Source organism: Gigantopelta aegis, chromosome 3, assembly GCF_016097555.1.
Source record: "Gigantopelta aegis isolate Gae_Host chromosome 3, Gae_host_genome, whole genome shotgun sequence".
Classification (NCBI taxonomy): Eukaryota; Metazoa; Mollusca; class Gastropoda; order Neomphalida; family Peltospiridae; genus Gigantopelta; species Gigantopelta aegis.
Genome location: NC_054701.1, coordinates 93706826 through 93730844, shown reverse-complemented (window position 1 = coordinate 93730844; position 24019 = coordinate 93706826). Strand labels below are relative to the sequence as shown.

Here is a 24019-nt window from a genome sequence, read left to right as displayed (position 1 = left end):
CTAGGATAAAAACAACTTTAAAATAAACCAGGAATGAAAGTCCGGATAGGACTATGATTCCTAAGCTATGGAGGTCCGATAGGACTACTGTTCCTACGAACCTGCGTTCCTTTTACACCGGTACATTATTTCCATTAGTAGCCAGGAATCGTTTATATGTACTAGTACATCCCACAGATAGGATAGCACATACCACAGCCTATGACATGCCAGTCGTGGTGCCCTGGCTGGAACGAGAAATAGCCCGATGTGCCCACCGACGCGGATCGATCCTAAGCCGACCGTGCATTAGGCGAGCGCTTTACCACTGGGTTACGTCCCGCCCCCCCCCCCCCCACCATAGTGTAGGGGTGGTAACGTCAGTGTCTCTTGGATGTTTTAAAATGGGTGAATAGTAAAAACATGCATCTGTGATATATTTTATATTCCACATATAACTACCACAAAACATGGATCTGTGATATAGTTTATATTCCACATATAACTACCACAAAACATGGATCTGTGATATAGTTTATATTCCACATATAACTACCACAAACCATTGATCTGTGATATAGTTTATATTCCACATATAACTACCACAAACCATTGATCTGTGATACATTTTATATTCCACATATAACTACCACAAAACAAATTGTGTTTTGCTCAGTGTGCATTTATGACATTCGTGAAATAATTTAGGACAAACATATCTCATAAACATACATAAATATCATGAACTCGTAAATTGCGTTTTACACATTTGGAGCAACTGGGATCTTATCTTCAGTCTAGGTCATACAAACTACAATGTAACTACTATGAGCTGGCGAAGGTTATTCGCTTACTAGCATGTCACGACTCGTCATAACGCCTTTTGGACTGACCTGGGCAGAGATGCGATATTGAATATACTGTCATATTAATCAACAGCAGAGCGCTCGGAACCTACTCGATGGACCTATTCTCTGATAGGGGTTGTCCCGTTCCAACCAGTGCTACACGACTGGTATGACAAGGACCGTGGTATATGTTTTCCTGTTTGTAGGAAAGTGCATATAAAAGATCCTTTTCTGCTAATGCTCCTTTCCTGTGTCCTAGACAGACGAGCCAGCATGGGTGGATACCTGCGCCCACGACAGACGTGCGATACAAGAGCATGCTCTGAATGTACACGTTAAAACCTATGACCTGACCTGACCTGACCTGCTAATGGTAAAAATGTAACGGTTTTCTTCTGAAGACTACGTGTCACAATTACTAAACGTTTGACATCCAATAGTCGATGATTAATAAACGAATGTGCTCTAGACGTATCGTTAAAGAAAACAAACTGAATAAACTTGAACTGTTATCATTGTTATCAGTCTACACGATCTCTCTTTAAGCTGCACACTGACAAGACAAGACAAGAATTTATTACACCCAGACCGTATTCTACGGCATATGAAGACGTGTTCAATGGTAGGACATGGTTTACAGGAGCAAAACTAGTATAATTATAATATTGAATATTTTATCAATGGTATATAAATATAGCTTATGATGTAGTAAATAATATGTAATGTTTGCTACTTACGGTTTCTTAAATTTATTCATGATTTCTTTTATAAGTTTGCATGTGTTTTTTAGATAACTAATTCTGTGGGTATTCATTAATTCATTATACTTCAATGTACTTGGTTTAACATAGAAATATGGTTTCAAAAGTAGTTTGCGGATATCTGTGAAAAAATTTACATATAAACAGGTAATGATATTCGTCACCTATGTCGTTCATTTCACAAAGGTAATGGTTTGCAGTTCTGTATTTAATAAGGTTGGACCAGATATGTTCGGGTAAAATGTAAAAATATTTTTCTAAGCTAAGATTATCTTTAATGATATTGTAATTTTTTCTTTTGGAAGATATATTTTTATCACTGTTCCAGTTTTGAATGTACTGGTCATGCTGCCTTAATTTTATTTGTTCTATTAATATTTTAGGTGGATTGAAAGTTTCAGTACATCCATGTGTCTGACATGCCAAGATTATTAAGTATAGCTTTGATATTATTTATCCATTTATAACTGTGTTCATTCAAGAACTGATCACGCAACATTAATTCGTGTAGTAAGAATGAAATCTTTGTTTGATTTCCCATTACAATTCTGGCCCAGAAACTAATTATTTTTTTGTTGTATAATGAATTTGAGTGGCTTTCTTCCGAGCTCGCCATATATCATGAATAACGGTGTGATCTTTTTTAAAGGTAGTATGCGTCTCATGAAGTTTACATGTATAGTTTCAATTATATCGGTATTTTCATATCCCCATATTTCACAACCATATAGAAGGATAGGGGTTACTATAGAGTCGAATAGTTTTAATTTACATTCGATTGATAGGTTGTTATCTTTAGATTTAGATAAAATTAAATACATAGCTTTTGTTGCTCGTTGTGTTAGCAGTTTTATGGTTGTGTTAAATTTATTAAGTTTGTTTAGCGTTAGTCCCAGGTATTTATACTCCTTTATATTCTCAATTACCCTATTTCCAAGCATAAATATGTTCTTGTAATCCTTTGTATTACCGTTAAATATTAATACTTTAGACTTGTCGATGTTCACTTTGAGTTTCCAGGTATTGCAATATTCGAAAAAAGCATTTAATGTATGCTGTAGGCTAGATGCTGAGGAAGCTAGTAAGGCAGTATCGTCTGCATATAGAAAGAAAGAAGTGTTTTATTTAACGACGCACTCAACACATTTTATTTACGGTTATATGGCGTCAGACATATGGTTAAGGACCACACAGATTTTGAGAGGAAACCCGCTGTCGCCATTACATGGGCTACTCTTCCGATTGGCAGCAAGGGATCTTTTATTTGCACTTCCCACAGGCAGGATAGCACAAACCATGGCCTTTGTTGAACCAGTTATGGATCACTGGTCGGTGCAAGTGGTTTACACCTACCCATTGAGCCTTGCGGAGCACTCACTCGGGGTTTGGAGTCGGTATCTGGATTAAAAATCCCATGCCTCGACTGGGATCCGAACCCAGTACCTACCAGCCTGTAGACCGATGGCCTGCCACGACGCCACCGAGGCCGGTCGTCTGCATATAGAAGGCTTAATAGACATACACCTGTTTCAAGAAATATATCTACGTCGTCTATTGCATTTGTAACACTCATACAGTTTTTTTTTTTTTTTTGGGGGGGGGGGGGGGGTGTTTAAAGTCTCTAAGTCGTTTAAGTAGAGGAAGAATAAGATCGGTGACATATTTCCCCCCTTGGCGTACTCCGATGTCACATGGGAAAAGCTGAGAATGTACTGAATTTACACTAACACACGATTTAATACCCCGATACATGTTATGTATAATGACGAGTAGTTTGCCGTCAAGAAGATTAACTGTTACTGGGTACCTAGTTGAGAAGCTATGAGCATAATTAATACGAGACAGGGGGCGGGGAGGGGGATGGGTCAACTGACCACCTTGTGCCGGAACAAAGCCTCAAATTCGAACAAAAATTATATAGCTATTAGGTCAAAATGTTCTAACCTGAGCAAAACCAGCCTACCCCCTACCAAAATGGGAAAGGAAAGCAGGAAATGTTTAAATTTAACGACGCACTCAACATATTTTATTTACGGTTATATGGCGTCAGACATATGGTTCAGGACCATATAGATATTGTAGAGAGGAAATCAGCTGTCTGTAACGAGAAATTGGGCCTACCGACGGGGAATGATCCCAGATCGACCGCGTAACGAGCAAGCGCTTTACAACTGGGCTACATCCCGTCCCACAGAAATGGGAGCCCGTGCGTCTATGGCTATGAGGAACATATACCGCATCACACCTCTTTCCCCCTCCCCCATCACCAAAACACGACTCATAGACAGTGTTGGTTCATCCTCTCACCCCCACCCCAGTGTGGGTTCCCTCAAATATAACATTCTGACTACGCCAATGAAAACATTGGTTAATTTTTCTTTTGAAATGTCTTAAACTACTTACACACAAAAATGTATTGCCATGTAACTTGATTTAGGAGCGAAACGTATCAAATATGTCTCTGATGACCTTACTTACAGATCTCAGAATCGCCCATTTTATAAGATTTGTTAACTTTTGATAAAACGTGATGGAAGTTGAAATCCAATCTTAAACCGCCGGTCGGAAGTAGGGATGGGTGTTTGCTTTGTACTTTTTAATTTTAGCCAAGCATTCTTGGGGGAAGGAAGGAATGTTTTTATTTATCAACGCACTCAAAGTATTGAGGGGGGGGGTTCCTGATTTTGAAAGCGCCAGTACATTAAAATTTCTATATTTTCAATTAATTGTCTAAATATCGATTAGTTTGATTTTATAGTTAAAGTTTGATTTGTTTAACGACACCAGTGAAGTACATCGGCTATTGGATGTCAGTAGATGATCATTAAATGTGCTAGTTTTAAAAGGTGTCATTACAGATTATTAATCATCGGCTACTGGATGTCAGTAGATGATCAATAAATGTGCTAGTTTTAAAACGTGTCATTACAGATGGTGCTATTTAACCATTTTATTTTTTAGAACATGAAAAAAAGGAGATAAAATTAACATAAAATAAAAATAAAAATAAAAACTCGAAAGTAAAATATAAATTAACTTACCAAGTCTGATCCTGTCGCAGTTTCGCATTGATATTCCCAGGGATGTTTTTAAATATAGTATATGAAAGAGTCACGTGACTCATTAGTCTGTGGTTCGACTAATTATCCCACGGTGTGGTGTTTCCCCGGTCAATGGCGATTGTTGGCACCACAACAAAAGTTGACGCTACTCTCTCAAGGTAGCTTGTTATTAATAGTCCAAGTTTCGATACATTATTGTTATTTTCCCGTGTATATTATGGTGACATCAGACACCACGAATAATTTGATTAGGTTATTTAGCTGCATTAATGGCCAACACGCATTATACGACCACAAGACATGCAGAATTTATTTCTACTTCGATAAACATCTACAGGCTACAAGATTAGTCTGTACTATGTTTATTACTGTTACTTTGTAGATACACCAGTGGCACCCCCATTATGAGCACGAGTTTCCATATCTGAGTAGGGAATGGGTAACCGAGGAAAGAATCCAGGGACACAGAAATAATCATGGTACTCGTAAAGACCTGATTTTATCAAACTTGCCTCCTCCTGTTCGGGGGCGTGACGTAGCCCAATGGTGCAGCGCTCGCTCGATGCGCGGTCGGTGTGGGATCGATCCCGTACGGTGGGCCCATTGGGCTATATTTCGTTTCAGCCAGTGCACCACGATTGGTATATTAAAGGCTGTGGTATGTACTACCACGTCTGTGGGATGGTGCATATACAATATTTTTGCTGCTAATCGAAAAGCGTATCCCATGAAGTGGCGATAGCGGGTTTCTTCTCACAATATCTGTGTGGTCCTTAACCATATGTCTGACGCTATATAACCGTAAACGAAACGTTTGGGTAATATGGGGATGGTAAAAGTTCGTTTTGAAAATTGTTCTAAATGATTTTGAAGATCTAACATTGTACACGTATCACACTTATCTTGTTGTTCCATTGACAAAAGTGTGCAATACATTTGTATAACCGCACATGTTTAAAACACCCACCTTTCACTGAACCAGCCTTCTTTTGATGACGTGCACTATTTCTAGTCCCAGCCAGTGCACCACGGCTGGTATACCAAAGAATGTGGTATGTGCTGTTTTCTGTCTGTGGGATGGTGCATATAAAAGATCCCTTGCTACTTACTGAAAAATTTAGCGGGTTTTCTCTCCAAGACTAGATGTCGAAATTACCAAATGTTTGACATCCAATTGCCGTTATTAATATATCAATGTGCTCAAGTGGTGTCGTTAAACAAAAAACCTTTAACTTTGTTACAAGTCAGTTACCTCATAAACTTATTCATGGTGTGAATGGTTATTGCACACTTTTGACGTTTTGATTGACAACATATTAATTAATGATCGGTTATTGGATATATATAAAACATTTCGTAATTTTGAAATATAGTCTGAGAGTTAAAGTAAAATTAAAGTAGTTAGGGGTATTTTATATGCACACAGACAGGACAGCACACAGGCCCTACCTCGGCATTTGACGAGAAATAGTCCAATGAGCCTACGGACGAGGATCGATCCAAGACCCACCACACCTTAGTTAAGCTCTTCACCACTGAAATCACAATGCATACCTCGAGTAAATTTATGCGGTAAATTATGCCATGTCTGTCTTGTCTTTAAAAACAATATTCCGTAGGAATGGTTACACCTACACACACACACCACTCCATCACCCCAAACACCCACCACACCACCACCCCCACCTTTCCACACTCCTATGAATACAAGATCAAGGGTCTTTCAAATCTAGGAATATAAGTCATAGGACCACTGGCGTAGACACGATTTTAGATTGGGGTGGTGGTGGTAGGGGAGGGGGACCCACACTATGTATGTATGTATGTATGTATGTATGTATGTATGTATGTATACAATGATATACAATGATATACAAAATTATATAATGTATTAGAATTAAAGATACATAATAATCATAGTTGCAAATGTCATATTTCGAAATACATGATTTTTAGGGAGAGTACGGTCATTGGTGAACCGGTGTTTTCAAGGTGGTTTGACCGTAGACAAAGAAAGAAAGAAAGAAATATTTTATTTAACGATGCACCACTCCAACACGTTAGTTCCTGCACATGGCGTCTGACGTATGGTTATGCGTATACATGTCAGTCACCTGCATTACCTGTCAAACTCATGCAATTTTATTTATTTTTAAAATTGAAATATTAAAAGGAAATATCTTTCATCATGGGACAGAACTGTGAAAATACAACGGAGCCATGTAAGCGACGTTATTCTTTCCCTTGGTACATCTACTGCTAAAATAAAAAGTCGAAACTTCTACACGGCATAACATAGCACGTAATCGCCTTGCAATGTTGTGTGCAAAAAAAAAAGAAGAAAGAAATGTTTTATTTAACGACGCACTCAACACATTGTATTTACGGTTATATGGCGTCAGACTTATGGTTAAGGACCACACAGATATTGAGAAAGGAAACCCGCTGTCGCCACTTCATGGGCTACTCTTTTCGATTAGCAGCAAGGGATCTTTTATATGCACCATCCCACAGACATGGTAGTACATACCACGGCCTTTGATATACCAGTCGTGGTGCACTGGCTAAAATGTTGTGTGCAAAGGCAATGTGGCGTTCGGGCTAAATTTTGGGTTTCAGACCACTTTTCTAAAATATATACATTAATTGTCTGCATTTTACTTTTGGTGAACCATGTAAATTTGTGCCCAAATTTTAAACTAGTGCATATTTATTTGGCTGAATTAAATTTTATTATTAGATTAAATGTATTGCAAATTTCTGTCCATCACATTTCCTTTTCCCCTCCCCCTTTTACTATGGGAACAGTCATGACCAGAGGCTGTGCCCACAGTAAGCGTGTTTGAACCCTCGGGATATCAGCCGTTAAAAGGATATTAAACTCAAACATGAGCCTTATATGTTGGAATGATGCATACCCGGACCACCAACACATACTGACACTTTAAAAAATGAAAAACGCGTAATTTTAAATTTAATAAAAAACAGTGATTATTCCTGCTAACTGGGGGCAGCCGTTTTCTTTTGTTTTCGTTGCGTCTAGAATTCTAGCTTAGGACGAAGTGACGTCAGCTCCGACCATCTCCCGTATGCACAGTGCAAACAAACACATTCATTTACAACAAGGCTTTTCGCTTTCATCAACCTGACTTGTAACATAGCATAAATGACTTGATAATGTAATAAACTATTTATCTAAATATATTTCAATTTGCATTAATAGGACGAAATGGGGTTATAGTATTTTTCTCTCTTAAAAATCCAAGAAAAAATGCTTATTATTAGGCCTATTGGTAGGGTACGTTGGAGCGAAAAACGACCACTCACGATACACAAGTATTAATTTTCTTTTCTTTGGGACGACGTAATTGGTCAGTATTGTGATTTTAAATGGGAAAGTCTACTTAATCAAAGGTTTCACAGAATTATTTACAGTAATAAAGCAGGACGGCTAATAATGTCCATTGCCATTTTAGGGGTAGTTGGTTATCCCACAATACCCTGTGATCTTAATAAAACGGGCACGTATTTTTGTGTGTCTAGTCACCTTGACTGGTGACCTTCCAAAGATACACCTACCAATCAGGAACCACAGGTACAGAACACGGAAAGAAAATACCAGTTAACTAAGAAAATACTCCGATGATCATTTCAGTGCGTGGGTTAATGTATGGACAAAACATAATACAGTGATTTCGACACTGTAACAAATGTGGTTTATTTTGTATTGAAAAATAATAATAATATATATATATATATATATATATATATATATATATATATATATATATATATATATATATATATATATATATATATATATATATATATTGCTGGCTTATATATAATAGTCGTCACATTTAACCCTTTTATTAATTAATTATAAGATTATAAGATATTAAGCAATAATGTGCATTATATATCGTTGAATATGCATACCAGTCCAAACGCCTTGCGCGAGAATAACAAACATAGCTCACGCGTAATGAAAATAAACTAATTGCAGCTTATTAATATTGCTTAGACCAACTAAGAAATGAAGTTACAGTACAAAGCATTGTACACAAATGTCTACACCCTAATAATTTAACTGAATCCGAATGTTTGTAACAGCGTGAAGGCCGCAAATTGACCAATGGAATACTATCGTAGTTATTAATATTTACTCTGTCAAAAAAGGAAAGTGTTTTATTTTACAAAATATCGGGGGTTTTTGTACAATGTTGCTGAATAACTATGTTTGTTAATGTTCCTGGAATGGGACAGCATGCCCAAATTCAATCTAATTAAAATTAGCTCCACTATTACATGTGGATCTAACAGCAGCCAGTTGGAGCTCATGTCCACCAATCAAAACCTTACTTGCAGAATCATGCCAGTGATTTAAAAATAATTTGAAAACATTCCTAATTATCCTGAGGGTATACGATATGTTTCATGTGAATTACGAATGCCTTAAAACATGTTTTATTTTATAAAATAAATAATTTGTAATGTAAAACTGAAGACTGATTTAGTTGGGGGTTTTTTTATAAATAAAAAAATAATTTTTAATATAAAATTGAAGACTGATAACCCACCCATTGGTATGGTTCGCTGTACTGCGGCCACTAAAATAGACTCGCCCGATATTTTTAGAATTTGCATGCTCCCAAATAACGTTATAAAAGGCGAAGTGTGATTGGTCAATATTTAAATTATTATTTACAGACGAAATGTTACCTGGACATTGGAGACTACGCAGTGTTATTAGCAATCTGATTAAAATTAGTTCTACTGGTCTAAATAAGGCATTCGTAATTCACATGAAACATATCGTATACCCTCAGGATAATTCGGAATATTTTCAAATTATTTTCAAATCACTGGCATGATTCTGCAAGTAAGGTTTTGATTGGTGGACATGAGCTCCAAATGGCTGCTGTTAGATCCACATGTAATAGTGGAGTTAATTTTAATTAAATTGGCCCAAATTCACCCTAAAACAAAGTTAACGCACGTTGTGGCACGTTGTGCGACAATTGCAGGAAATCGGCGTGAAATGGTCAGATTTTGGCGAATGCACATGAAACTCGGGGGGGGGGGGGGGGGGGGGAATTAAGATAGTGATGGGTATTTAAAGACGCAATGCTCGCAATGATGCCTCATTTCCATTTCGAGTTACAAGATGCCAAGACTAAACCTGCCGAATCGAAACATTGCAATAGGCCGCCTCCAGTTAGGTGAATCGCACGCCACATGAACGTCCATCAGAGCACCATTTCATGTCTCTGGGACTCGTACCTGTCCCATTCAGCTGAAGACCGGCCCAGAAGTGAAAAACCTCGCATAACAACTGCAGCACAAGATTGCTATATCCGGGTTCTGCACTTGCGTCACCGAACTGCCACAGCAACGAACACTGCTGGACGCATACCTGGTTTGAGAAGGGTGTCTGTACAAACCATTCGGAACCGACTTCGAGAAGATGGTTTACGGGCTAGGAGACCCCATCCTGCGACGCCAACATCGACATTTACGTGTTCGCTGGTGCACGAATGTACAGGGGTGGAACTTGGGAAACTGGTGGCAAGTATGGTGCAGCGACGAGTCACGTTTCCTTCTACAGCGACGTGATGGACGACAACGTGTTTAGAGACGCCGCAATGAACGTTTTGCCAACTGCTTCGCCCAAGATGACAGTTTAGGTGGAGTGTCATGATGTGGGGAGCCATCTCATACACCAGCAGAAGAGAACTTGTGTTCGTACAAGGCAACCTGACAGCTGTACGCTACCGAGATTAAATTCTTCGCCGTCACATGCTTCCCATTTTGGATCGACGGAGAGAACTCTTTTAGCAGGACAATGCCAGGCCGCATACGGCATGTGTAACAATGGATTTCCTACAGAATGAGACCATTAATATGCTGCCATGGCCATCAAGATCGTCAGATCTCAACCCCCCATTGAACATCTATGGAACGAACTGGACAGACATGTACGCCAGCGTGACCCGGAGCCTCAGACGCTTCCGCAACTGTCACATGCACTGCAGGACGAATGGGCTAGGACTCTACGTTCCCGGATTCAGAGACTCATTCAGTCTATGCCAAGGAGATGTCGCGCAGTGATTGCTGCTGCTGGTGGCCACACAAGGTACTGATTTCAGCGCCCTCGTGCGACGCTGTTTGGCGACGAAAACGCCTCCACTGCCGTCAGTCCATAACAAGAACATTGTCACATACTCATGTCAAATTTGACTGTGATACGATTATAAATAATGAAATTATGCCACTTTGTATTAAAGAAATAATTCCAAGAATATTTCGCCTATGCGTTTCTTTTTTGACAGAGTTTATTATTATTATTATTACTATTATTATTATCACTATTATTATTATTATTATTATTATTATTATTATTTGATAAATAAGAAACATAGCAGAACTATGTCTGTAGATATTTTAAATATGTATGGATTAAGGAAAGATTTTCAGCCAGGAAATTGTAATTACAGCATAATTTTAATATAACAGAGCTCTCTGACACTAAATGCACACAACGGCGTACATGAATCGTTTCAAATAATTGACCTGGATCACGTCTGAGACTGCTTTAATGTGCACCATCTTCCTATTTCCAAGTGCAAAATACCAATAGAAAAGAATAGAACTTTAAAGGCGCTTTGTCTGTTTAAAAAACAAAAACAAAACCCAAATACAAAATAACAATAACAGCAACAAAACCCCCCAACAAAACAAAACTAACAAAAACCTCAACAAAACAAATAATAAAAAGCAAGAAAAAAATTAAAATTAAAAATAACCTCTCCCATATAGGCCATAATAACCCGTCAACCCCAAAAAAGCAAATGCCAAACATTCCCCCAAAAAGAGAAAAGAAACAAAAACAAAAGAAAGAACAATTTACTTTTATTGTTTTGTTTTCGAAATCAGTTGTTTCGTGTTATATGTCATTGTATTCGACTGTTTGTGGAATTTACCACAACATAATACCTTTGTGATGATACTGAAAGAAATTGTAGACAAGTTTTAATTATCTACTAGCATCGTGATGTTTGTAGAAAATCCATAGATGTGATGTGACATTGAATGTCAGTGTGGGGCCGACAGTCAGTAACACGGTTATCTCCCTTACACTGTGGACCAGAGTTTTCGTTGCAGTTACTCTATCTTGTTCGTGTTGGTGTGATCCTTGTTTTCTTCTTACACACCCGTTGGTGAGAATATTATTCGTTTCTTTTAATAGCACCTACTTGTTTACACATGTACGTGTGTTAACAATTTCAAGACATACGACTGGCTGCTCCTGTGTGATGACCAAGACCCTTATTCACAAAGCTCTCTTAGGCTTTCTTAAGCAACATCATATGGTTTTTGCATGTCATTTTGCATTGCCCTGCGAGATCGCAAAGTTGCGGGAGTTTAGTGAATTAGGTCCCAGGTCACCAATGCCATACATCCGATAAAAAAAACAGCACGATCGAAATCGATTACACTGTGACGTATAGTTAACTTGACAATCATAAAATTGTGTCTATGATGCAAAAAGTGCAAGGGGTGTAAATTACTTTTAATCGAAAAAGATGTTAAAATTTGCTTAAAACCTGGTTTTGAGGAAATGTAAGAAATAGAACATCTTCATAAATCAAGGCTAATATTCGTTCCTCGTATTCAGCCTTGATACATGTAGTCAAGATTACTGATATCCACTACTAGCGCACTCTATTGGAAGAAAATTTGTAACACCGATTATGTCCCTTACACGATGACATCGCTGACCAATCACAGCATCGGTAACATGTGACAATCTTGAAAGCAATATCAAAAATTAACCGCCGGACGCTGACGCTGCCATGTTTGTTTACAATAACAAGGGAATCTATAAGGAGCGTTGCGATTCGTTGCAATCGGATCTCATCGCATCCAATGAAATTTAAGCATTTTGTGGCACGATTTCTTGACGACATGTATCAAGGCTGAATACGAGGAACGAATATTAGCCTTGATTTATGAAGATGGAAATAGAATAATGCATTCGTGTCCGTTAGATACTATTTATCTTATAACTGGTTGTATTAAAACGTATCTAACGAGCGATTGTAAGATAAATGGTACCCAACGGCCAGTCATGTATTATTCTCTATTTACATCACCCTATTTATTGTTCATGTTCAACCGGATATATGTCCTGAATTTAATGGGGGGGGGGGGGGGGGGTATATCATTGATAGAGTGCTCGCCTGAAGGGTGATATATCGTAGGAGAGATCGCCCTCATTCTATAAACCACAAATACAGTATTTATAATGTGCTGAGGAAAGACAAGGACGGAGCCAAAGGAGGCGTTTAGGGGGACCTGTCCCATCCCGCCACCCTTCTTTTGAACAATTTCTTTACAATTTTCATTGAAAGAAATGTTTTATTTAACGACGAACTCAACACATTTTATTTACGGTTATATGGCGTCAGACATATGGTTAATGACCACATAGATATAAAGAGAGGAAAACCGTTGTCACCACTTCATGGGCTACTCTTTTTGATTAGCAGCAAGGGATTTTTTATATGCACCATTCCACAGACAGGATAGCACATACCACGGCCTTTGTTATACCAGTTGTGAAGCACTGGTAAGAACGAAAAATAGCCCAAGGGGATCGATCCTAAACCGACCGCGCATCTAGCGAGCGCTTTACCACTGGGTTACGTTCCGCTCCTTATTTTTCATTGAAGTACTCTTTAGTTATAACCACACACACACACACACGGAAACGCACGCACGCACGCACCTCCCATTAAAAACAAGTCATGATATGGGTGTAATATAATTTTAACGTATTGCTTTTTATTTGGGAAAGAGCAAAAACGCATTTCGATTTATAATCATCATTGTGGGTTTACATCTAGCTATTAGTACCTACGACTATTACTACGTACGGCTATTACGACCTAGTATGGCTATTACTACCTAGTATGGTCATTAGAACCTAGTATGCCTATTACTACCTAGTATGCCTATTACTACCTAGTATGGCTATTAGTACCTACGGCTATGACTACCTACGTTAAGCATTGTCGCCGTGTTTATGAAAGAAAACAAAAGTAATAAAAAAGTGCGTTACGTACGCTGTTCAGCACACCCACTCATAACCTGTTTGGAAATATATACACCCACCCACCCTCTCGAGCGTTACGTAATATTTGAATGACCTCTTTCATGGACGTAGTCCCCCCCCCCCTCCTAAAATATTGCCAGGGTCCGCCCTTGTGAGGTGTCGATACACATATATTCCTTTTCTCACTTACATTCCCGTCTGATATTTTACAACTTCATCCCCTCGGGAGATTCAGACTCAACAACGCCATTGTTGTCTTGTATTGTTGTATTTCCGACAGATGCCTGGCGTCGAGACGTAAAATATGGCTCCATGGTTATAACGCTCTAACAGAGTTCACTAGCTACTTTGAAACATTCCTTGTTTAAACCTTCTTTGCCTATATATATATATATATATATATATATATATATATATATATATATATATATATATATATATATGTGTGTGTGTGTGTGTGTGTGTGTGTGTGTGTGTGTGTGTGTGTGTATATATATATATATATATATATATATATTGCAGAGTTTGCACTTATAAATTGTTTTTAATTATCCTTTGTTCTTTCTCTTTTTTATTTCCAATGGGTATTGCCATGGGAATATCGCTCGAACATGACCCATTATTGATACATTTCTGTAAAAGTAATTGTTAACTATGTGCCGTTTTACTAACTGTTTACTTTTTTCCTCTGAAAATTGCTATGATTTAGTTCTGTTTGGTTGTGGGTCCCACGTCAGTAAATACAACTGTGGTATTTACTAGGGAACACAGTTTTGCCTGTCGGTATTAAAATAAAGCTTTGGGGTATTTTTTTGTTTAACGACACTACTAGGACACATTAATTAATCATCGGCTATTGGATGTCAAACATTTGACTCGTAGTCATCATAGGAAACTCGCTACAACTTTCCTAATGCAGCAAGGTATCGTTTACATGCACTTTCCACAGACAGGATAGCACATACCACGGCTTTTGACCAGTTGTGGTACACTTGTTGGAACGAGAAAAAACCCAGTCAGCTGAATGGATTCACTAAGGTGGTTCGATCCTGTGACGCAGGCACCTCGAGCGAGCACTCAGCCGACCCTGTTATTGGTCTGAGGCCAGTTGTAACGGCTCTCCGGCGGCTATAGTGGTCAACTCGTTGTGAATGTTCCTGGAAAAACTGGGGGTGGAGGGGAACATTTCCTTGCACCATTCTTTGGATGAGCATGCTCATTGAAAACGAGAACTGTCCGGACGGCTTCCGATTTATCGGCAGCAACAAGCGATATTCATCGTTCGACGGAATCCTAAAGATATGATGTACCCGGCTTTAGATGATTCGTTTTTACTGAGGTGATTAGTTTTCCTATCAAAAATCAAATATATTGGACATTAACATAGTTTATTTTTGTTATTTTGCAAAACCTGTGTCGCTCCTTCCTACGTCGATGTCGCAAAATGAATATATTAGTATTGACGAATAATACTGTTTCAAGAGGTTGTCGCAAGTTAGGATCACAATCTAGGTGGACAATACAACTGGCACGCTGGTGTCTAGTTACAGACTGCTCTTAAAGGTGCAACCTCGAGTATATTTCAGAGATGGTACAGAGCATCAGAGGTCACTGTTGCCGTGTCATGATTCTCAGACAACCTTTAGATGTAGTTGCTAATCTACCAAACATTCCACCATAATGGAAAGGGATATTAATTTCGTTCAACGACACCTCGCCATATTTTCAACTACAGCTGTTTAATATTTAACTTAATGCTCATTGCAATACTTGGTCTAGATTTTGAGAGAGAAAATTTGTTGTTGCCACATAGGCTACTCTTACTGAATAACAGCAGCAGCAGCCAGGAAGGGATCTTTTATGTGCTTCTCTCCATAGACAAGAAAGCACATATCAAGGTATTTGATATACCAGTCGTGGGACATTAACGGAAACGAAAATAACTTAAACGGGTCCATCAAGCGCGATTACTTCTATAAACGATTGCACCTGAACTGCGTCCTCTAGCACTAAGCTGTATCCCGCCTTTTTGCCAGATTGAGTCGATTTATGAAATTCAAAACACCAGCCCATGTGGTATGAAGTAGACAAAACATTTATTTTCAAGTTTGAGACAATGTCGTACGTGCGCTAACCCATGTTCGCGTAAATGCCGCCAGGGTCTCAGTGAAGTAGATTTCCACCAATCATGTCAGTGTCAAGCCCGTGACGTATGACGTAAAGTTACTCTTTAAAGGCGACACGCGTTCGGTGGTTTGTCAATCGGCATTAGGTGATATATTCACAATTATTACCTAAACAGGTAAGTTATTATTTTATAATATGTATTTTAAATTAACGTACACGTCATTACTTTATATGTATTTGAAATTAACAAAGTTAAACTAAAGTTTAAAAAAATTAATTAAACTAAATATGACCTTAAGAAAATACTATATCTTTAAAGTATGTTTGTCTTGAATTTTATTTTTCTATTTGAGAACGCAACATTGTTACAAGTTTATATTGCTATTGATCGATGCTCCAATAGTAGTAGAACTTTGTGAAATAGCTTTAATTAAACAATTTAATTTTGAAACTTACTACAGGAATGTCAAACCCCACACAATGTAGGCCTACTGGTATTTTAATGTTTTATTTATTTATTTATTTTTAATTATAAATTTATTTGATTTCTAATGAAATTTGTATTTAATACAACAAGAAAGGGATGTTTGAATGTTTGACTGTTAGTTTTCTACAGTTGTGATCGAAATATTTTTAAACGTACCGTAGTATGAAAAGACTCGGGCACAATTCTTATGGACAAACAAAAATACATTTTTCAATTTTTACAGAGCTGTATTGTGTATTAATGTCAGCAAAAGGACATCATAGCATCATCATTTAAAAAAATTAAAACGGAACGGTTAAATAGTTCAAAGTATACTATGTGGATGCTGAAAGATTATACTGAAATTTAATGGTTAATATTGGTATTTAGTGATGTCAATAGACTGAGCAAGGTTTTACATAAATCCCTGGTGATGATCGTGGTTAAACTCACCTGGTATCGATACTTTGGCGCGACCGTGATCACAATACGTCTGCTCCGATCACTTTGTCCGAGATATAAAATAGAATCGGAGCATGCAGGTCAGTTGTCAGCTTTTTGAGAGAAAAAATCCAAAACAAAAAAATAATCAGCTCCGTCTTCTAATAGCAGGCATTTTATTAAACTTGGGGGGGGGCACCATTAGTCACCACCCACAAGTGCCAAAGTGATGTATTCCATACTGACAGTGTTCGCTAGGTTCATTTAAAATGGACTTATTGTCAGCCTCATAAAGTTTGTTTGTTTCGTTTAACTACACCACTAGAGCACATTGATGTATTAATCATTGGCTATTGGATGTCAAACATTTGGTAATTCTGACATTTAGTCTTAGAGAGGAAACCCACTACATCTCAGCTTCATAAATTTCAACGTGTGTACTGGTTATATATGTAGCAGTGTCATGTGTTACTTTGTACCAATATAAAATCAAACTTTAGACCATTCACAGCATTCATATACATATACCAATTAATATTACAATACAAAGACATTGCATATATACTGGTTGAACTATACCAAAGAGAATCCTGTAAGCGACAAACTGAAATGCTAAACGTACTATGCAATACATGAAATAAATTATGAATGTGAATACTACAATGCCGCCCCTCCGTCGAGGTATTTACTGGAGAAGAACTAGTTTATTTAACGGCGCGCAACACGTTTTTATTGACGGTGATATGGCGTCGAGGTATTTACTGGAGAAGAACTAGTTTATTTAACGGCGCGCAACACGTTTTTATTGACGGTGATATGGCGTCGAGGTATTTACTGGAGAAGAACTAGTTTATTTAACGGCGCGCAACACGTTTTTATTGACGGTGATATGGCGTCGAGGTATTTACTGGAGAAGAACTAGTTTATTTAACGGCGCGCAACACGTTTTTATTGACGGTGATATGGCGTCGAAGTTAAGGTTAAAGATCACACCGATAATGAGACAGAAAACGCGTTGTCGCCACCCCATGGATGCTTGTCTTTTCCAGTAGCAGCAAGAGCACTTTTACATGCACCATCCCACAGACTGGGGGATATATACCACGGCCTATGTTATACTGGCTGGAACGAGAACTACGTAACTACATTTTTACTAGTTATAATTAGCAAAGGAATGTAGTAGTGTTCAAAGTTATTTATTATTTTATTTCCAGTAATGGTTTTGATTTTGAAAAACCTTTTAGAAGACAATTTTTATTGTTTTAAAGCAAATTGTTGTTATTTAACAAGTATTTTGTTTTGGTGTATAGGTATTGTAGGCGACAAGGTATGAACGCGTATGCACGTCCTACACTGGAAAACAGTAAAGTTGTGAAGTTAAACGGGTCATTTGATTCAGTTTTTCGTATTATGAAGAATTACAGGATAAATAAACAAACCGGTTACCGTCTTAAAATATCGGCTTTATTCTGATCAAGTCCAATGGTAAATGTCAATCTGCAGAGTCTCCTGGCAATTTCCATTCTAACCTCCCCAATATAAAGCCGATATAACAGCAACCTCTTATTCGTTATATATGTTATTTATATTAAACAGAACTTCAGCATCCCAGATTAATCGAAGATGTGTGACGCCATTAGATCAACGTGGAACAATAAAGTGGCCAGGGACCTCCAGGGTCATGGGACCGCCATCTTTGTCAAGTACGTAACAAACTCACTACAGATTTCTTTTGTGTTATTTCTGGACGTATAGTTGTGACAATTAGATATTTAAACAGAGCAGTGGGTTTTTTTTTACGTGTGTGTGCGTTTACGTGTGTGTGCGTTTACGTGTGTGTGTGTGTGTGTGTGTGTGTGTGTGTGTGTGTGTGTGTGTGTGTGTGTGTGTGTGCATATGTGTGCATGCCTATGTGTTTTGCATGATAAATTTGTAAAAACTCAAAATGATATGAAAAATATTTTGTCCAATTACCTCTTCAGTGTTGTTTCGATCGTCTTGAACATCATAAACTTGTATCTTGAGCCCCTATCCAGCTATCGACAGAATATGGGGTAGGGGTCACTCAAGTGATTCAGTATTCTTGTGAAGCCCCTGACTCTAACTTACACATTACTTTAAAAGTTTGCTTAAGATAATATCTAATATGTTTCTAGAAGTCCTGGTGTTTGCAGTATCTCAAAATGCTCTTTATGGAAAACAGATGAGGTACCTACTCAAAAAACTAGGGTCATCGACTTTAAGATTAAAACTGGATGCATTTAGATTTGTCTGTTTATTCATGCTTGTCCACTGTGCCATGGGTTATATTTCTATAGATGTGTATTTTCCAATAAAGGACGGGTATTTCTAACAACTAAACTCCTTTTTTTTTAAATCCCAAAATAGAAGAAGGAAGAAAAATAAGTGATCAAACTGAAACATAATAATGAAGATCCCACTATAAGGTTTGGAATCCTTATAACATCCAATAACTGACTAGACGATTCTCACCAAAACCAAACTAACAATAGAAATACAATAATGACTGCTTTTAACCACTTCAGTTTCTTGACGGCTAACCCAGGCGAACAGAAGAAGTTCTCCAAGTTCGCGTCTGTTCCAACTGCTTCCCTCAGCGGCAACCGATACGTGCAGGAGCAAGCCATGGTGATCATGAAGAAACTCGACAGCATCGTTAACTCGGGTGACCTGCACGCCGCCACCAGTGACCTGGCTGCTAGCCACAAGGCGATGAACGTCACCATACCCGAATTTAAGGTGAGAGCTAGCCACGTCATTCTGGAGCTAGTCACGTCATCCTAGAACTAGCTACGTCATTCTAGAGTTAGCCACGTCATTCTATAGATAGACACATAATTCTAGAACTAGCCACGTGATTCTAGAGCTAGTCATGTCATCCTAGAACTAGCCACGTCATTCTAGAGTTAGCCACGTCGTTCTATAGATAGACACATCATTCTAGAACTAGCCACGCCATTCTAGAGTTAGTCAGGTCATTCTAGCCCTAGCCACGTCATTCTAGAGCGAGACATGTCATTCTAGACCTAGCCACGTCATTCTAGAGTTAGCCTTAGCCATTAGCGTAGCTGACATACTTCTAGTGGAGCTGACATACTTCTAGTGGAGCTGACATACTTCTAGTGTAGCTGACATACTTCTAGTGAAGCTGACATACCCGGTACTTCTAGTGGAGCTGACATACTTCTAGTTAAGTTGACAGTATTTCTAGTTACGTTGACAGTATTTCTAGTGGAGCTGACAGTACTTCTAGTAATGCTGACATACTTCTAGCGTAGCTGACATACTTCTAGTGAAGCTGACAGTACTTCGAGTGGAGCTGATAGTACTTCTAGTGATGCTGACAGTACTTGACAGTACTTCTAGTGGAGCTGACATACTTCTAGTAGAGCTGACAGTACTTCTAGTGTAGCTGACAGTACTTCTAGTGTAGCCGACATACATCTAGTGAAGCTGGCATACTTCTAGTGGAGCTGACATACTTCTAGTTAAGTTGACAGTATTATAGTAGAGCTGACATACTTCTAGTGGAGCTGACATACGTTTAGTGGAGCTGACAGTACTTCTATCTAGTGTAGTTGACATTCTTCTAGTGTAGCTAACATACTTCTAGTGTAGCTGACATACTTCTAGTGGAGCTGACATACTTTTAGTGTAGCTGTCAGTACTTTTAATGTAGCTGTCAGCTACTTTGGTGGATCTGACAGTAACATCTATTGCAGCAAACATTTATTACCAGTGGATTTGACCGTTAGTGAAGTTGACAGTTACCTAGTGGAACCTCTAGTGTAGATGACAGTTATTTTTAGTGGATCTGACCGTTATCTCGTGTGTCTAGTGGCGTTGATAGTTAACTCTAGTGGAACTCACAGTTACTTCTAGTGACGCTGGTAGTTATGTGTAGTGTATTTAACAGTTACGTCTAGTGAAGTTGACAGTTACCTCTAATGTCTAGTGGAGTTGTTTGTTACGTCTAGTGTAATTGAGAGTTAATTCTAGTAGAGCGCACGGGTACTTCTAGTGGAGTTGACTGTTACCTTTTACAGACCTGACAGTTTTGAATTGACATTTATTTTTGATGGACTTGACAGTTATATCTAGTGGGGTTGGTGTGATTTGGTGCAGTTGTTATAATCTGGTGGAGATGCGTTACCTCAAGTTGCGCTGTGTTTAACTTTTAATAGTATCATCATTTAAATGTAAATGATGCGTTCTATATTTCAGCTAATCCACCCAGTTCTACAAAATCTACCTCACATACATTTGTTTTCGCTGTTGTTTCAGAAAATTTTCCCCATCATCATCGACCACGTTGTCGCCAGAGCTGGAGCCGACAGAGGTCCGTGGACGTCGGCTTTTGACGCCATCGGTGCAGCGATCGCCTCCCAACAATAGAACGTGCAGCTTCCCTAACCACAAGACTATACATATTGGAAATGGCGACGACATCGTTCAGTGGACCACGTCCTGGTGCTATCTGTGACTACGTCAGATATGTTGTTGTTTGAATTGTATTGGTTCTACTGGAATTTCAGAGAGAAAAGCGTTAAAGTGACTGATTTTAGTTTTTTAACATATTTTTCACAAGTAATTGAAATCATTGTTCAGATTATCCATCTCCGTATATCGGGAGTGTTTCTGGTCATCTAATGCTACGAAATGCATTTTTTTCACATTTTTAAAAATGCACGTACCTTTGCGAAGTAACGGTTATGGAGACGCGCTTTAGTCTATTTTTAAAGATATTTCTCCGTTTCAACGCCACTGACTGTTGTTTCACTCTGTTGTAACTTTATCCAAATGAGTTACAGGTGTGTAGATTAACCAAACTTAGTGTCCATTTTTACGAGTCGAAACTAGGGTCTGTCACTTTAAATCTTTCTATTGGTCTTTTTAATACTTTTGTTTACAGATTTGAATTTTTAAAATAATTGATGGCTTTGAGTAGATGGCGAAGATAATGTATTATTGGTCGTGCTGAACACTGAATGATGTCGCTGTTGTAGCAATAATATTGGCTTAAACTATAGTTTACTGCTGTTTCAAGGAAACTATCTGTTCCTACAATTAATGATACGAGTTAAGAATAGTTGTACTTTCTTTGAAATTCATATTCTAAAAGTATATTGATAGTTGGATTATGATGATGATGATGGCGATGATGTTGATTGTTGGACGCTAAATAATGTCGCTGTTGTTACTATAGTAGTAGTAGTAGTAGTAGTAGTAGTAGTAGTAGTAGTAGTAGTAGTAGTAGTAATAGTAGTAGTGAAGAAAGGTTCTGTTACAAAAATTAATTAATTATAAGAATTAAAAAATGACTGTTCTACAACAGTCTTGGCTAGATGACGATAATTAATGATGATAATGATGATGGTGATGATGATGTTTACGACGATGTAGATAATGGTGTCATCCTGCTGCTGCTGCTGATAAATGATGATTATTTTGGCATCCTGATGATGAAGATGATGACGATGATCATCATCATGGTGGTGATGACTTTGACATCCTGATGATGGTGATGGTGATGGTTGTGGTGGTGGTGGTGATGATGATGATGGTGATGATGGTTGTGGTGGTGATGATGATGATGGTTGTGGTTGTGGTGGTGATGATGATGGTGATGATCATGATCATGATAATTTTGACATCCTGAGGATGATGATGATGATGATGGTTGTGGTGGTGGTGATGATGATGCTGCTGATGATGATGATGATAATGATGATGCTGATGACATCGAATGTACTCGACAGTGAATGACCTGGCTAACTTAGAAAAATGGACTGCTTGAACTGTTAGTTGCTACTTGTTTCGAACAAAGCGCCATCTGTTAATCATATAATCATATAATAATTGTCATTTCTCGTAGAAAGTAAAGGCTTTTGAAAAGTTTTATATGCGTTCTTATATTTTGAATATATTATATTATTCGTTTAACCTATTTATTTGAAATATTAAATATGTAAGCGTATGTGTGCACGGTGATGCATGTTTGTCTGAAAGTAAATCTCTTGTGGAGTTGGAATACCGACGAAGATATCCGACATATTCCGAACTGTCGGCAAGTCAGCGAATCAGTCAATTAGTTTAACGGTCTTGTTCAGAGCAAATTGTTTTAGCAGACGCCTGCCTTGGGCCTGGGTTCTCACGTCAGCCAGCCCTCCGTTCAAGACAGCAGGAATTGTTGGTATCCATGGCAATATATTTATAGTTTTAGTTTTTAGACTTCATTTACAATGGATGCGGTGTGACTACAATAAAAATTGAAAGTGCTACTAGACCGTTTCCAGTGAGAGCATATACACTAGATGCGTACGATGCGTACGGTTTAGTAAGGCGTGTGGGCGTCTCCGATGAAATAAACGACGGCTTTCGTCTTTGTTATTTTAAGCAAATATTACTTAAATAATTTAGCAACAATAGTCATATGCAACCATGATATTTCGTCTTTATTATAAATATGTAACAAAAACAAAAGCGTTCATGGCAAATATGTAATAAGAATATCTACTCCATGGTTACAAACCACATCAGTAACTAATCAAAATAATGGGTTGCACGATAAATACATAACTCTTATTAGTGAGTTTTTATTTGTACTGAAAATTTAAAGAGGACATAAACCATTATTTTGATAAATTGACAACATGGTTTGTTATCAAATAGTAAATATTTAATTGCAGCTTTACCGTGAATGTTTTGTTTTTAAAACATGCTTATGATAAAGGTCAAATATCATAATAATTTGTACTTGACTATAACATTCTTGTTAAAATAATTAAATAGCATTTGTTTAATGTAATATCACACACGCAAGCTGTCGGTTATTTCACTGAGATTGGCCGCAAAAGTTTTTAAAATGAATGTAAAATGAAACGAAGCACACACACACACACACACACACACACACACACACACACACACACACACACACACACACACCAGTGTGAATGAGCCTTAAATGCGTTGTTACGTTTTTCCTACGGTTGCTTTGTGAATCGGCTGTAAAGGTTACACGTGCCAGCCGTAACAATGATCATATGTCTCTACTATCAATCGTAGCTACGATCATTTTGAGAAAGGAACTGTCCCGAGTTTGCAGCCATTGTAAGATGCTTCTGACTAACAGTCTGGTTGGCGACTACAATGACTAACCAGATATATGTTCTTGTTTACAATACCACTGTCTG

General features: G+C 38.0%; 1 protein-coding gene across 1 annotated transcript; it reads left to right on the top strand.

The window, feature by feature from the left end:
- Window positions 1–18425: 18425 nt before the first annotated feature.
- LOC121368947 (hemoglobin F-I-like) lies at window positions 18426–21218 on the top strand. Its single transcript, XM_041493712.1, has 3 exons — window positions 18426–18505; window positions 19349–19562; window positions 21108–21218. The coding sequence occupies exons 1-3, from the start codon at window positions 18426–18428 to the stop codon at window positions 21216–21218; spliced, it is 405 nt and encodes a 134-aa protein (XP_041349646.1).
- Window positions 21219–24019: the final 2801 nt, after the last annotated feature.